Source organism: Piliocolobus tephrosceles, chromosome 19 (assembly GCF_002776525.5).
Source record: "Piliocolobus tephrosceles isolate RC106 chromosome 19, ASM277652v3, whole genome shotgun sequence".
Classification (NCBI taxonomy): domain Eukaryota; kingdom Metazoa; phylum Chordata; class Mammalia; order Primates; family Cercopithecidae; genus Piliocolobus; species Piliocolobus tephrosceles.
Window position 1 is genome coordinate 12,127,225 of NC_045452.1, and position 15,620 is coordinate 12,142,844.

The 15,620-nt window shown below is 46.9% G+C and overlaps 1 protein-coding gene across 2 annotated transcripts in view; it reads right to left on the minus strand.

The window, feature by feature from the left end:
• DRG1 (developmentally regulated GTP binding protein 1) overlaps window positions 1–13,154 on the minus strand; it is a 37,713-nt gene extending 24,559 nt beyond the window's left edge. For both annotated transcript variants that reach the window (XM_023185437.2, XM_023185438.3), the window contains exons 1-4: window positions 12,968–13,154; window positions 11,944–12,067; window positions 8,940–9,115; window positions 100–169 (exon numbers count right to left, since the gene is read on the minus strand). In XM_023185437.2, the coding sequence (XP_023041205.1) occupies window positions 100–169; window positions 8,940–9,115; window positions 11,944–12,067; window positions 12,968–13,009 (412 nt within the window). In that variant the 5' untranslated portion in view covers window positions 13,010–13,154. The remainder of the gene's footprint in view (window positions 1–99; window positions 170–8,939; window positions 9,116–11,943; window positions 12,068–12,967) is intronic.
• Window positions 13,155–15,620: the final 2,466 nt, after the last annotated feature.

A 15,620-nucleotide genomic window follows, 5' to 3' on the forward strand; every position in this document is an offset into this window, starting at 1 on the left:
CCTTCACTGAGGTATAACCTCAAGCCTAGTAGTCCCTGACTAAAGGAACAGTACCAGAGAAGGGAATGATATCCCAGGATGGTGGCAAGTGCCACTCACCTGCAATGACTTGACGACCTCTACCTTTCCCATCCTTGGCACCTTCAATGATACCTGGGAGATCCAGGAGCTGCAAGATTAAGAATGGTTGAAGAGGATGAAAGAAAAAACTAGTTATACATTTGAAAATATCAAACAGAATTTATTTCTCAAGTACCTACAATTTATCAGACCCAAATCCAATCTTCCTTATAAGTGAGTGTGTGAATATTATCTTTTTTTTTTTTTTTTTGAGACAGAGTCTCGCTTTGTTGCCCAGGCTGGAGTGCAGTGGCGCGATCTCGGCTCACTGCAAGCTCCACCTCCACGCCATTCTCCTGCCTCAGCCTCCCCGAGTAGCTGGGACTACAGGCACCCGCCACCACGCCCAGCTAATTTTTTTGTATTTTTAGTAGAGATGGGGTTTCACTGTGTTAGCCAGGATGGTCTTGATCTCCTGACCGTGTGATCCTCCCGCCTTGGCCTCCCAAAGTGCTAGGATTACAGGCGTGAGCCACTGCGCCTGGCCATGAATATTACTTTTAATAAGCATCTACTAAATGTCAGCTACAGGCTTTTTTTTTTTTTCTGGGAGATGGAGTTTCATGCTTTTTACCCAGGTTGGAGTGCAACGGCACAATTTCGGCTCACTGTAACCTTTGCCTCTCGGGTTCAAGCAACTCTCCTGCCTCAGCCTACCAAGTAGCTGGGATTACAGGCACCCGCCACCATGCCCAACAAACTTTTGGGTATTTTTAGTATGGATGGTTTCACCATGTTGGCCAGGCGGGTGTCGAACTCCTGACCTCAGGTGATCTGCCTGCCTCAGCCTCCCAAAGTGTTGGAATTACTTAAAGGCGTGAGCCACCATGCCCAGCCTATAGGCGTTTTTTGTTTTCTGTTTTGGGAGACACAGTCTCACTCTGTTGCCCAGGCTGGAGTGCAGTGGCACCACCTCCGCTCACTGAAACCTCCACCTCCCGGGTTCAAGCGATTCTTCTGCCTCAAACTCCTGAGTAGCTGGGGACTACAGGTGCACGCCACCACGCCTGGTTAATTTTTGTATTTTTAGTAGGGACGGGGTTTCACCATATTGGCCAGGCTGGTCTCAAACTCCTGACCTCGTGATCTGCCCGCCTCGACCTCCCAAAGTGCTGGGATTACAGGCATGAGCCACCACGCCCAGGCCAGGTTTTTTATGTACTTTACCTAGTTGAAAATGCATAACAACCCTGTGAGATAAGGATACTAGCAGAAGTTCATAGCGGGTAAGTGACTTGTCCAAAGTCATAGTCCTAATAGGTTATAACCCATGTTTTCTAGCCAAAATCTATTATTCTACATTAACTTTTTTAAAAGACAGAGTCTCACTCTGCCACCCTGGCTGGAGTGCAGTGGCACGATCTCGGCTCACTACAACCTCTGCCTCCCAGGTTCTAGCAATTCGCCTGTCTCAGCCTCCAGAGTAGCTGACACTACAGGGCACACACCGCCACATCTGGCTAAATTTTTGTATTTTAGTCGAGACAGGGTTTCAATGTGTTGCCCAGGCTGGTCTCCAACTCCTGAGCTCAGGAAATCCACCCACCTCAGCCTCGCAAAGTACTAGGATTACAGGAGTGAGCCACCATGACCGGCCAATTCTACATTAATATTTTTCAGTGTTTCCCTACTTTTCAGAAGGCTGAGCCTCCATATAAATTCCTTACAGCAGGTATCAGCTCAATCTTGATATCTACATATGATATATATTGAGATTTCTGCAAATCCTCAACTTACAAAAATTTCTATAGCTGTTCTTAAGCAGGAAAGCATAACTGAATCACCTGGAAAAACTTAAAAAATGTAGAGAGCTGAAACCCATCCCTGCAGGTTCTGATTTGAAGGGCCAAACTAGGGTTCAGATATGGATCTGTACTTCAAAAGGCTTCACAAGTGACTCTGATGTGTGCCCCAATAAAAAATGACTGCTCAGGCTGGGCCCAGTAACTCACACCTATAATTCCACAGCACTTTCCTAGAGGCCGAAGCAGGCAGATCGCTTGAGCTCAGGAGTTCGAGACCATCCTGGCCAACATGGTGAAACCTCGTCTGTACAAAAAATACAAAAGTTAGCTGGGTGTGGTGGCACACGCCTGTAATCCCAGCTACTCTGGAGGCTGAGGCACAAGAATGACTTGAACCCGAGAGGCGAAGGTTGCAGTGAGCCAAGATTATGCCACTGCACTCCAGCCTGGGCAACACAGTAAGACTCTGTCTCAAAAAATAATAAAAATAAATAAATTTTAAAGTATTTTAAAAAGATAAAAATGACTGCTCAACTGCCCAGAAAATGCAGTAACGTAAAAACTTCACAGAAGTCAGTGTACCTAATGATGTGACTGAAAAAAAAAAAAAAAAAAAAAACCAACCCCACAGCACATGTGATTCAAATTTACATCTCAGCAAAATTATAAACTATTAACTTGACTGCCCTTAAGAATCAGTCAAAACAGTTAAAACAAACATAAAATCTAAAAATACCAAGGTCTACCGTATGGCCAATAGTGAATTATACACACAAATCAACTGAAAACAGAGATGCAGCTTATTAAAACATCACTTAAAATATCTTTGTTTTTTTTTTTTGAGAATGAGTCTCGCTCTACCACCCAGGCTGGAATGCAGTGGTGCAATCTTGGCTCACTACAACCTCCACCTCCCAGGTTCAAGCGATTCTCGTGCCTCAGCCTCCTGAGTAGCTGGGATTACAGGTGCTCACCATGATGCCCTACCAATTTTTTTGTGTATTTTTAGTAAAGACAAGGTTTCAGCATGTTGGCCAGGCTGGTCTCGAACTCCTGACCTCAAGTGATCTGCCCGCGTCAGCCTCCCAAAATGCTGGGATTAGAGGCATGAGCCAAGTGTCCAGCCTTGTTTTGTAACAGGTATTTTCAGCCGGGCATGGTGGCTCAAGCCTATAATCCCAGCACTTTGGGAGGCCAACATCAGCAGATCACCTGAGGTCAGGAGTTTGAGGCCAGCTTGGCCAACATGGTGAAACCCCATCTCTACTAAAAATACACAAAAATTTAGCGGGGCATGGTGGCGGGCATCTGTAATCCCAGCAACTCGGGAGGCTGAGGCAGGAGAATTGCTTGAACTCGGGAGGTGGAGGTTGCAGTGAGCCAAGATAACACCACTGCACTCCGGCCTGGGTGATGCAGCGAGACTCCCCTTTCTTTCTTTCTTTTTTTTTTTCTTTCTGTTTTCTTTTGAGATACAGTCTCGCTCCATCGCCCAGGCTAGAGTGCAGTGGTGTTATCTCGGCTAACTGCAACCTCCACCTCTTGGGTTCAAGCAATTCTCCTGCCTCAGTCTCCCAAGTAGCTGGGATTACAGATGCCTGCCACCATGCCCCACTACTTTATTTGTGCATTTTTAGTAGAGACAGGGTTTCACCATGTTGGCCAACCTGGTCTCGAACTCCTGACCTCAGGTGATCCGCTCACCTTGGCCTCCCAAAGTACTGTGATTACAGGCTTGAGTCACCATGCCTGGCCAAAACATAATTTAAAACAGATACGCTTCGCTCTAAGAATATAAGAAATTACAGAAATATACTTTGCATTAAATAAACTACAATGAAAACTGATTTAGGAGGTGCTAGACAGTTCAACTTCTCCATTCAAGAACCTACTCAAAAAAAAAAAAAAAAAAAAGAAAAAATAAAACAAAAGAACATACTCAGGCCCAGCACAGTGGCTCACGCCTATAACCCCAGCACCTCAGGAGGCTGAGGCAGGTGGACTGCTTGTGTATAGGAGTTCGAGACCAGCCTGGGTAACATATTGAGACTGTCTCTATAAAAACTAAAAAATTTGTCAGGCATGGTGGCGCATGCCTATAGTCCCAGCTACTTGGAAGGCTAAGATGGAAGGATCACTTGAGCCTGGGAGATCGAGGCTGCAGTGAGCCATGATCGTGCCCGTGCCACTGCACTCAGCCTTGGTGACAGTGTGAGGAGAATTACCATGAGGCAAGAAGTACAATAATAACTGTTACAGACAAGACCCACAGATGGATGCTACAATGAGCAGGCAAAAGTTTGAGGAAAAACAGGATTTGCATCTTCTTGAAGTATCTCCCCTAAAATATATATTAACTGTCCAAAAAAGGGGAACTTTAGAGAAACCCTATAGACACAACCATAACCAACTGATAGAGGACAATATCACCAAAATAAAAATTAGCCGGGCATGGTGGCACATACCTATAGTCCTAGCTACTCAGGAGGCTGAGGCAGGAGAATCACTTGAACCCGGGAGGTGGAGGTTGCAGTGAACCGAGGTTGTGCCACTGCACTCCAGCTTGGGCAACACAGTGAGACTTCATCTCAAAAAAAAAAAAAAAAGAAAAGAAAAAGAAAAAGGCCAGGCACGGTTGCTCACACCTATAATCCCAGCACTTTAGGAGGCTGAGGTGAGTGGATCACCTGAGGTCAGAAGTTCGAGACTAGCCTGACCAACATGGTGAAACCCCATCTCTACTAAAAATACAAAAATTAGCTGGGCATAGTAGTGGGCACCTGTAATCCCAGCTACTTGAGAGGCCGAGACAGGAGAATCGCTTTAACCCGGAAGGCAGAGATTGTAGTGAGCCAAGATCGCACCACTGCATTCCAGCCTGGGCAACAGAGTGAGACTCCGTCTCAAATAAAAAAAATAAATAGGCCAGGCGCGGTGGCTCAAGCCTGTAATCCCAGCACTTTGGGAGGCCGAGACGGGCGGATCACGAGGTCAAGAGATCGAGACCATCCTGGCTAACACGGTGAAACCCCGTCTCTACTAAAAAATACAAAAAACTAGCCAGGCGAGGTGGCGGGCGCCTGTAGTCCCAGCTACTTGGGAGGCTGAGGCAGGAGAATGGCATAAACCCGGGAGGCGGAGCTTGCAGTGAGCTGAGATCTGGCCACTGCACTCCAGCCTGGGTGACAGAGCGAAACTCCGTCTCAAAAAAAAATAATAATAAAAATAAATAAATAAATAAATAAATAAATAATGCCTCCCCCCACAACACACACACCCAACAGTATGAGAATTGATATTAGCGAGAATTCAAATAATCTACATGAATAATCTAAAACTTGTTAAAACTGGAATATGACTATAACCTCAAAAAGATCATCTGAGAGAGAGAATGAATAAATTGAGGGAAAAAGTGCAAGGGATTTCTAACTATGGCAGCTGAACACAGGCAGAAAATTCATTAAGGCCCAGACAGGTGCGGTGGCTCAAGTCTATAATCCCAGAACTTTGAGAGGCCGAGGCATGCAGATCACGAGGTCAGGAGTTCAAGACCAGTCTGGCCAATATGGTGAAACCCCATCTCTACTGAAAATACAAAAATTAGCCAGGTGTGGAGGCATGCGCATGTAGTCCCAGCTACTCAGGAGGCTGAGGCACAAGAATCACTTCAATTCTGGAGGCGGAGGTTGCAGTGAGCCGAATCACGCCAGTGCACTCCAGCCTGGGCGACACAGCAAGACTCCATCTCAAAAAAAAAAAAGAGCCCGGGCATGGTAGCTCACACCTGTAATCCCAGCACTTTGGGAGGCCAAGACGGGCAGATCACGAGGTCAGGAGATTGAGACCATCCTGGCTAACACAGTGAAACTCTGTCTCTACTAAAAATACAAAAAAATTAGCCAGGTGTGGTGGCGGGCGCCTGTAGTCCCAGCTACTCAGGAGGCTGAGGCAGGAGAATGGCATGAGCCCAGGAGGCGGAGCTTGCAGCGAGCCGAGATTGCGCCACTGCACTCCAGCCTGGGCGACAGAGCAAGACTCCTCGAAAAAAAAAAAAAAAAAGGAAATTTATTAAGGCCTTTACAAAAGTAAAGGCAACCTAAATTTAGCTTTTCTTCAGAGGAAAATATTTTAAAAGTTAGGTTTAAGAATTTAAATGTAGTGCCGGGCGCGGTGGCTCAAGCCTGTAATCCCAGCACTTTGGGAGGCCGAGACAGGCGGATCACGAGGTCAGGAGTTCGAGACCATCCTGGCTAACACGGTGAAACCCTGTCTCTACTAAAAAATACAAAAAGCTAGCCGGGCAAGGTGGCTGGTGCCTGTAGTCCCAGCTACTCGGGAGGCTGAGGCAGGAGAATGGCGTAAACCCGGGAGGCGGAGCTTGCAGTGAGCTGAGATCCGGCCACTGCACTCCAGCCCAGGCGATAGAGCGAGACTCTGTCTCAAAAAAAAAAAAAAGAATTTAAATGTAGCAACTAATGATTCAACATTCAATAACAACATTCAATAAAACAGTCAATGCCTAATAAGCAACTGATTCAATAAACAGTCAAGGCTCTATATATCTGAATTTCATGTTACAACCAACCAAAATCTAAGAAAAACATATTTATTTAAATCATGGGGCCGGGTACAGTGGCTCATGCCTGTAATAAGCATTTTGGGAGGCCAAGGTGGGCAGATCACTTGAGGTCAGGAGTTCAAAACCAGCCTGGCAAACATGCTGAAACTCCGTTTCTACTAAAAACACAAAAAAATTAGCTGGGTGTGATGGCATGTGGCTGAAATCCCAGCTACTCAGCAGGCTGAGGCAGGAGAATTGGTTGAACCCAGGAGGCGGAGGTTGCAGTGAGCCAAGACCATGCCACTGCACTCCAGCTTGGAAGACAAAGCAAGATGCTGTCTCCAAAAAAAAAAAAAAAATTACAGAATTTTAAGGAATTGAACGTTAAACTATTTCAAACTCCAATGCCTTTGGAAGTTAAAGCAGGAGAGGCCAGGCACGGTGGCTCACGCCTATAATCCCAGCACTTTGGGAGGTTGAGGCGGTCAGATCACAAGGTCAGGAGATCGAGACCACCCTGGCTAACACGGTGAAACCCATCTCTACTAAAAATACAAAAAAATTAACCGTGCGTGGTGGAGGGCACCTGTAGTCCCAGCTACTCGGGAGCCTGAGGAAGGAGAATGGCATGATCCCAGGAGGCAGAAGTTGCAGTGAGCCGAGATCGTGCCACTGCACTCCAGCCTGGGCAACAGAGCGAGACTCTGTCTCAAAAAAAAAAAAAAGAGAAAGAAGTTAAAGCAGGCAACTTAAATACACAAATCAACTGTGCATAGTGCAAAAGGAGTTCTAGAGACTTTAGCAAGGTAAAACCTAACTCCCATAATTTTCAAAGCACTATATACCCACTCTGTAGGCCAATATCTGCCTATGTGATACATCAGTCTTCTTTACAACATCTGTGGTGAGTGGTGGTTTACCCATTACTTGGACTTCTTCACACATAGTAATTCATTAAATAAGAGGTACCACTCCATTTTTAGGCACCTTTACTGTTAAAGATCTTCCTTACACAAAAAAAAAAGAAACAAAAATAAAACTCCCTCTTTAAGTGAGTCTAATTCTGTATTCTTCCCCCACCAAGTCAGATAACGAGTCCTATCCCATTAAACAGCTTTTTAGGGAACATCCTGCGCAATCAACTTAATCCAGTTAAGATTAAGGACACCTGGCTGGGCGTGGTGGCTCATGCCTGTAATCCCAGCACTTTGGGAGGCTGAGGCAGGAGGATCACAAGGTCAGGAGCTCGAGACCAGCCGGGCCATATGGCAAAACCCCATCTCTACAAAAAAAAAAAAAAAATACAAAAATTAACCAGGCGTGGGAGTGCGTGCCTGTAGTCTCAGCTTACTCGGGAGACTGAAGCAGGAGAATTGCTAGAACCCAGGAGGTGGAGGGTGCAGTGAGCTGAGACTGTGCCACTGCATTCCAGCCTGGGAGATAGAGTGAGACTCTGTCTCCAAAAAAAAAAAAGATTAAGGATATCTACTAGTATGCTTATTTAACTTAGTTTCTGGAGAAAGCCAAAAGAGGAGGAGAAACAGAGGCAGAGGACAAAGGGAGGAAAGAGAGCGCCACACAAAAAAAAAGCTGGGGGACTCTAAGCTCAGAAGAGACTGAAAGAACGAAGGTTTTCTGGGAAAGAGAAGCAGAGAAGTAAAACAACTCTATTTTGAAATACTCAAAAGTCCTGAGAGAGGTGTCAATAGCATCCCACACACACACACAAAAAGTCATTATCTTGAGCTGCCAAAGCTGTGACTCTCAACAAGACTCTGAAACCAGCTAGAATCAAGCCATGGTCCAGAGTCCAGATACGTCCACACTGCTTCATTCTTGTCATATGCATTTGGACATCGGATCCCAAAAAGGGACATGTGTCTCTGCATGGATATCTGACCAGCTGGAAAAAAAGACCATTAAAAATACAACCAGGGGGTCAGGCGCAGTGGCTCACACCTGTAATCCCACACTTTGGGAGGCCAACGTGGGCGGATCACAAGGTCAAGGGTTCAAGACCAGCCTGATCAGCATGGTGAAACCCCATCTCTACTAAAAATATAAAAAACTAGCCGGGCATGGTGGTGCTCACCTGTAGTACCAGCCCCCACCCTCAAGTGAACAAGTAGTTCAAGTGATTCTCCTGCCTCAGCCTCCCGAGTTGCCGGGATTACAGGCATGTGCCACCACACCTGGCTAATTTTATATTTTCAGTAGAGGCGGGATTTCTCCATGTTGGCCAGGCTGGTCTCAAACTGCCGACCTTAGGTGATCTGCCTGCCTTGGCCTCCCAAAGTGCTGGGATTACAGGTGTGAGCCACTGTTCCCGGCCCTTTCTCTGCATTTTCACATGCACTATCCCATTTTATTACGGTACTGCTCTATTTCCCCTACCAGGTAGTAACTGCCTGGTAGATCAAAGATCAGGCCTGGCATACAGTGAGCTCCCAATAAAGTTCTTCCTAAATGAAGAATAGGTATCTTTCCCTCCTTAGTCTGCAGGCTTGACTCACCTGGATCTTGGCACCTTTGTATCTGATGACACCAGGCACAGTGGTCAGAGTAGTGAATTCATAGGCTGCCACCTCAGAATATACCCCTGCCAGGTTACTAAGCAGTGTTGACTTCCCCACAGATGGAAAACCAACAAATCCAATTCGAGCATCACCTGTCTTGGCCACATCAAAACCTAAAACATCAATGAATACCAAAAAGAGAAGAGTTATCCCCAGGAGTGTTACGACTCACATAATTTCTTTCATATATTTTACTGCCTATCCCTCTATTTACTGCCTATCCCTCTAGGCCCTATTTCTCAAACTTTTTATGGTTTACCTTTAAAGGAGAACTCAAACACACAAAACTTAAGGGCACAGCAATTCACAAAATTCAATGTAGTGTTTGATACAAAAAAAACTGTATTCAGGCCGGGAGCGGTGGCTCACGCTTGTAATCCCAGCACTTTGGGAGGCCGAGGTGGGCGGATCACGAGGTCAAGGAGATCGAGACCATCCTGGCTAACACGGTGAAACCCCATCTCTACTAAAAAATACAAAAAAGTAGCCGGGCGTGGTGGCGGGTGCCTGTAGTCCTAGCTACTCGGGAGGCTGAGGCAGGAGAATGGCGTGAACCCGGGAGGAGGAGCTTGCAGTGAGCGGAGATCACGCCGCTACACTCCAGCCTGGGCGCCAGAGCGAGACTCCACCTCAAAAAAAACAAACAAAAAAACTGTATTCAAAAAAGTCAGGCACAATGGCACACATCTATAGTCCTTGCTATTCCAGAGGCTGAGGCAGGAGGACCTCTTGAGCCCAGGAATTCAGGTTAAGCCTGAGCAACATGGCAAAACCTTGTCTCTACAAAACATACAAAAATTAGCCGGGCACAGTGGTGTACGCCTGTAGGTCTCAGCTACTTGAGAGGCTGAGGTGGGAGGATCACTTCAGCCCAGGAGGTTGAGGCTGCAGTGAGCTGTGATCACACCACTGTACTCCAGCCTGGGCAACAGAGCAATACCCTGTCTCGGGGTGGGGGGGAAGGTACAGTTCAAACATATGTATGAAAAATGATCCAAAAATAGGGTTGTTAGCCACTCTACCTATGGTGTAGCCCTGCTCTGCCTATGTAGCAGCCACCCTTTTATAACTAAAATAAACAAATTAATTAATTAAAAAGAGCTTTTTTTTTTTTTTTTTGAGACGGAGTCTGGCTGTGTCGCCCAGGCTGGAGTGCAGTGGCGCGATCTCAGTTCACTGCAAGCTCCGCCTCCCAGGTTCATGCCATTCTCCTGCCTCAGCCTCCAAGTAGCTGGGACTACAGGTGCCCGCCACCACGCCCGGCCAATTTTTTGTATTTTTAGTAGAGACGGGGTTTCACCGTGTTAGCCAAGATGGTCTCGATCTCCCACCCGCCTCAGCCTCCCAAAGGACTGGGATTACAGGCTTGAGCCACCACGCCCAGCCTTTGTTTTTGTTTTTTTGTCTTACAAATTTTTTTTTTTTTACAATGGCTGCAAACAAGTTCAGAATCAAATTTGTGACCCTTCTCTACCAGGTGCACAGATCTTACATCATTCCTTTTAGTCCTAAATCTTATCTCTCTTGGCTTCAACTTATTTTTCCTACATTTTCCCTTTGCATCAATGTCCTTACTTATTTTTAATCTTGTTGATGATACTGATTTACATATTTCTGTAAGCCAATGTAAATCTACTTTGGTTTTCTTTTTTTTTTGTCAGAGTCTAGCTCTGTCATCCAGGCTGGAGTACATGATCTCAGCTCACAGCAACCTCTACCTCCCAGGTTCAAGTGATTCTCCTGCCTCAGCCTCCTGAGTAGCTGGGATTACAGGTGCGTGCTACCACACCCAGCTAATTTTTGTATTTTTAGCAGAGATGGGGTTTCACCATGTTGGTCAGGCTGGTCTCAAACTCCTGACCTGTAATCCACCCACCTCGGCCTCCGAAGTGCTGGGATTACAGGAGTGAGCCACCACGCCCGGCACTACTTTGGTTTTCTTAAGATGAGATCTCACTCTATCACCCAGGATGGAGTACAGTGGTGCCATCACAACTCACTGCAGCCTCAACCTCCTGGGTTCAAGCAGTCCTCCCAACTCAGCCTCCCAAGTAGCTGAGACCACAGACATGTACCACTATGCTAGGACAATTTTTTATATTTTGTACATCTTCTTTCATATCTATGCCTCATTTGTAAGCCCGTAGAGACAGGGATTTGCTGGTTCCGAAATCCTGGCCTCACGCAATCCTCCTGCCTCAGCTTCCCAAAGTGCTGAAATTACAAGAGTGAGCCACTGCACCCAGCACATGTAAATTATTTTGTATCAGTGCAGGATATAAATAAAACTACAGTACACTTAGACAATATCCATTTGCCTCTGAAACCAGCAGAATAAAAATAAACACGGTTCAAGAATTCATACTTAGAAAATATAAATCTACTTTAGTAGAACATCTTATTTTTCTCTTTTTAAAAAACTTTTTTTTTTTGGCTGGGCATGGTGGCGCACGCCTGTTATCCTACCACTTTGGGAGGCCGAGGTGGGTGGATCACCTGAGGTCAGGAGTTCGAGACCAACCTGACCAACATGAAGAAACCCCGTCTCCACTAAAAATACAAAAATTAGCTGGGTATGGTAGTGCATGCCTGTAATCCCAGCTACTCGGGAGGCTGATGCAGGAGAATCACTTGAAACCGGGAGGCGGAGGTTGCGGTGAGCTGAGATCTCGCCATTGTACTCCAGCCTGGGCAGTAAGAGCGAAACTCCATCTCAAAAAAAGACATGGGGGTCTATTTTTGAGATGGGGGTCTATATTGATCAGGCTGGTCTTGAACTCCTGGTCTCAAGTAATCCTCCTATCTCAGCCTCCCAGTGTGCTAGGATTGCAGGTGTTGAGGCACTGCACTGGGCCATCTTTAGTTATTTTTAAACCACATGTATGTACTATTGTGACAAAAATTATACCTAAAAGTATATATACTGAAGAAAAGCACAAACCTTCTCCTGGACCCCCCCCACCACCACCCTTTGGAGTAATGAGTTCTCGACGAAGCTTAGCAAGACGAGCCTTAAGCAGCCCCAGGTGGTGTGCTGTGGCCTTGTTCTTTTGAGTCCGAGCCATCTAAAAGGGAGGAATCACAGCCATAAATTAGAAACACTGAACGCTTCCCCCAGCTTTGAGAGAGTAATTTTTTTCCCCAAGTACTACTAATGTTAGCATACCCATTTTACAGGCTTTAAAAGAGTAAAAAATCCATTCTCTCCCCCATTCAGCTTATTTCCCTCACTACAAAGCAAAGTAAGGCCCAAAAAGGAGAGACGATTAAGGTCATTCCAATTAGTGCCCCCGACTAGACTAAAACCCATCTGCGGGTTCCTTTTCTACTGTTTGTAGCTGTTAGGACCCATGTGACACTGGGACACCACTTTCCTAACTGTAAAGCGCTCTGAGGGCCGCAGGCAATGGAATCACACATTATCCAGGCGGAATAAACTGCTCCCACATAGATGTCATTTTACTTCCAGATCAGATTACCGGGAGCAAATACTCTGAATCAGGGGGTCATTAGGGTAGAGACTGGGGAAAAGGGGAAATAAGGGGACGGAGTGAAGGATGATAACGAAAGATCCTGAAGTATCTGACCAAGTCAGAGATGGAATAAGGGACAGGATTCAGTGTTGCTCAGAGAAAAAGAAGAAAAACGGAAAAATACAACAGAACAGGAGCCAAACACTGGGAGGGGGTACACACCAAGGGCCTAAGGTGCAGGGGTGCGGAACGCAGGCCCGGGCAAAGGGGAGTCCGGGAGCGTGGGCGCGGGACGAGGGGAAAACGGGCCCTGACTGAGGAGAGTTGGGGACTCCAAGTTGTGGCGGAGGGCAGTCGGAACACAGGCCTCGCCGAGAGAAGTCGCGGAATCTAGGCCCGGTCCTGACGCGGCTCAAGGGAGAACAGGAAGGAGCGACGCCACCGAAGAAGGGATGCTCAAACTAAGAGTGAGGCGCCAGCTGCGTCCATTACCTCGGCTTCTATCTCCGCGATCTTAGCTAAGGTGCTGCTCATCGTGGCGAGTACCCTGTGGCCTCCACACTGTCTCCCTTCACACACCCGCTGCCAAACTGCCACCGCCACCGGGCGCTACTGCAGTACGCAGGCGCGGTACTTTCGAATTCTCGCGAGAGAGTTGCGCGTAGGGGTCACCACGAGTGATGTAGCGCGAGTTGTCTCCTCCCCCTCAGCCAACCCCGCCCCGTCCCGCGAGCCAGTGCGGTGTCATAGAGCCCGCGGGAGCGGGGGCCAGAGAGGCCACCCCGGTCTGGGCCTCCCCGAGCGCGCCGAGGGTCGCGCGCAGCTCGGCCCCGCCCAGCAGGACCCTCTCCCCGCCGCACTGCATGGTGCTGAAGGCTTCAGTGCTGGAGACCCCAGGGCGTGGTGCAAAGCCGACTCATGCTCCGCACCCCTGTTCCTCGCCAGCATCTGCGGGTCCTGGGTCCCCATTTTCACAGCTGGGGTGACACCTCGACTGCTTCCATGGTCTTCCGAGAGCGTAGAGACCCATCTTCAGCCTGTCTCACCCCCTTTGAAAAAGAAGATGCCCCCTTTCTATGATTCAAAATTATTTTTAAGTTAGTTTTGTTTACTCTGAACCCCGAGTAGAGCACATGGGGAGCCCACAATAAGTGCATTCTTGAATGGATAATTCCCAGAGAACTGCTGCTTGCAACATAGCTTGTAATACCAAAAAAATTGAAATCTATATTAACACCCATCTGTAGGAAAATGGACAAATGAATAATGCCTCCATCCGGTTTTCGAAATACGATTACAGCCGTTAAAACGTAGATCTGTGGTCTGACTGGATATCCAGGACATGTTAAACGGGAAAACAACTAGCAGAACGGTACCTATGTAGTGATACCATTTATGTTATTTTTAAAATTAAATGTACATTTATATAGGTGTACATGTATGAACGTGCATTGTTTAAAGGCCTAAACAGAAAAATACATCAGAAGCTGTTAACAGTGGGATGGGATGCGAGGAAAGTGCCTTTCACATTTTATTCCACAGAATTTTGAAGTTAAATTTTTACAAGATGAATGTATCCATGTATTACTTGTGTAATAATAAAATTTAGCATTTCAAAAGACTCCTCTTCCCCGTGTCTTATGAGGAGGAAGCCAGGACATCCAGGAACTGTGTGGTGGTTTTGAAAGCAGTTTGCCTCAGGATCAATGGGTTGTTTTGATAGATTGATTATTCCAGTGGGAGTCGACAGGCCAGGCTTAACCCACAGGGCTGGCCTCCACCCAGCACTGGGAGGGAAGTTTAATTTAGTTAAATTTGTAAACAGGAACTATTCTAACTTCCCAGAGACAAAAAAGGGAGGTTTTCTCGTGCATAAAGAGGGAGAAACAGAAAGGAAAGCTTTTACAGAAGGTCCCCAAAGGGCCAAAGAGAGTTTCTTCTTTCTTTTCTTTAACCTCAGCCTTTTTCATAAATAAATTAGGGGATGATGAGGTAATTAGATCCCACACTATTAGCAATGGAGGAGGGAAGATGAGGAGGTCCAGCTGGAATGGGACATAATCAAAGATCAATCTTAAAAGACAGATAAAATCAAATCAGCAGGCCTATCCTACCTTGAAGTACTTAAGAAATTAATTGGCTGACAATATCAAGGGCATCACTGCTTTGTGAGTAGGTGCTCCTTAGCAAATCTGTTATATGAGGCCTACAGATAAGCACTTACTGCTCAAAGACACCCTAGGACCCACCTTGGGGCCCTGAACTGTCAATAGACACCAAAGAGTAATACTCATTTTCCCCAGAGTCCTGGGTGGCCATCCTATTCATGCAATGATTATCTGCGGTGCTCCAACTGCTGCCTGGCACTGTGACGACACTGGGGACACAGCAGAGAGTGAATCAGATATGCTCCTGCACATAAGAAGTATCCAGGCCGGGCGAGGTGGCTCATGCCTATAATCCCAGCACTTTGGGAGGCTGAGGCAGGTGGTGGATCACCAGGTCAGGAGATCGAGACCATCCTGGCTAATACGGTGAAACCCTGCATCTACTAAAAATACAAAAAATTAGCCGGGTATGATGGCGTCCGCCTGTAGTCCCAGTTACTCGGAGGCTGAGGCAGGAAAATCACTTGAACCCGGGAGGCGGAGTTTGCAGTGAACCAAGATTACGCCACTGCACTCCAGCCTGGCAACAGAGCAAGACTCAGTCTAAAAAAAAAAAAAAAATCCAGGCTGGGGCCAGGCATGGTGGCTCACGCCTACAATCCCAGCACTTTGGGAGGCCGAGGTGGGTGGATCACCAGACGTCAGGAGTTCGAGATCAGCCTGGTCAACATGGAGAAACCCCATCTCTACAAAAAATACAAAAATTAGCTGGGTAGTAGTGGCGTGCGCCTGTTATCCCAGCTACTCTGGAGGCTGAGGCACGAGGATTGCTTGAACCCAGGAGACGGAGGTTGTAGTGAGCGAGGATGGCGCCACTACACTCCAGCCTGGCAACAAAGCAAGACTGTCTAAAAAAAAAATACAGCCGGGCGCGGTGGCTCAAGCCTGTAATCCCAGCACTTTGGGAGGTCGAGGCGGGCGGATCACAAGGTCAGGAGATCGAGACCATCCTGGCTAACACGGTGAAACCCCGTCTC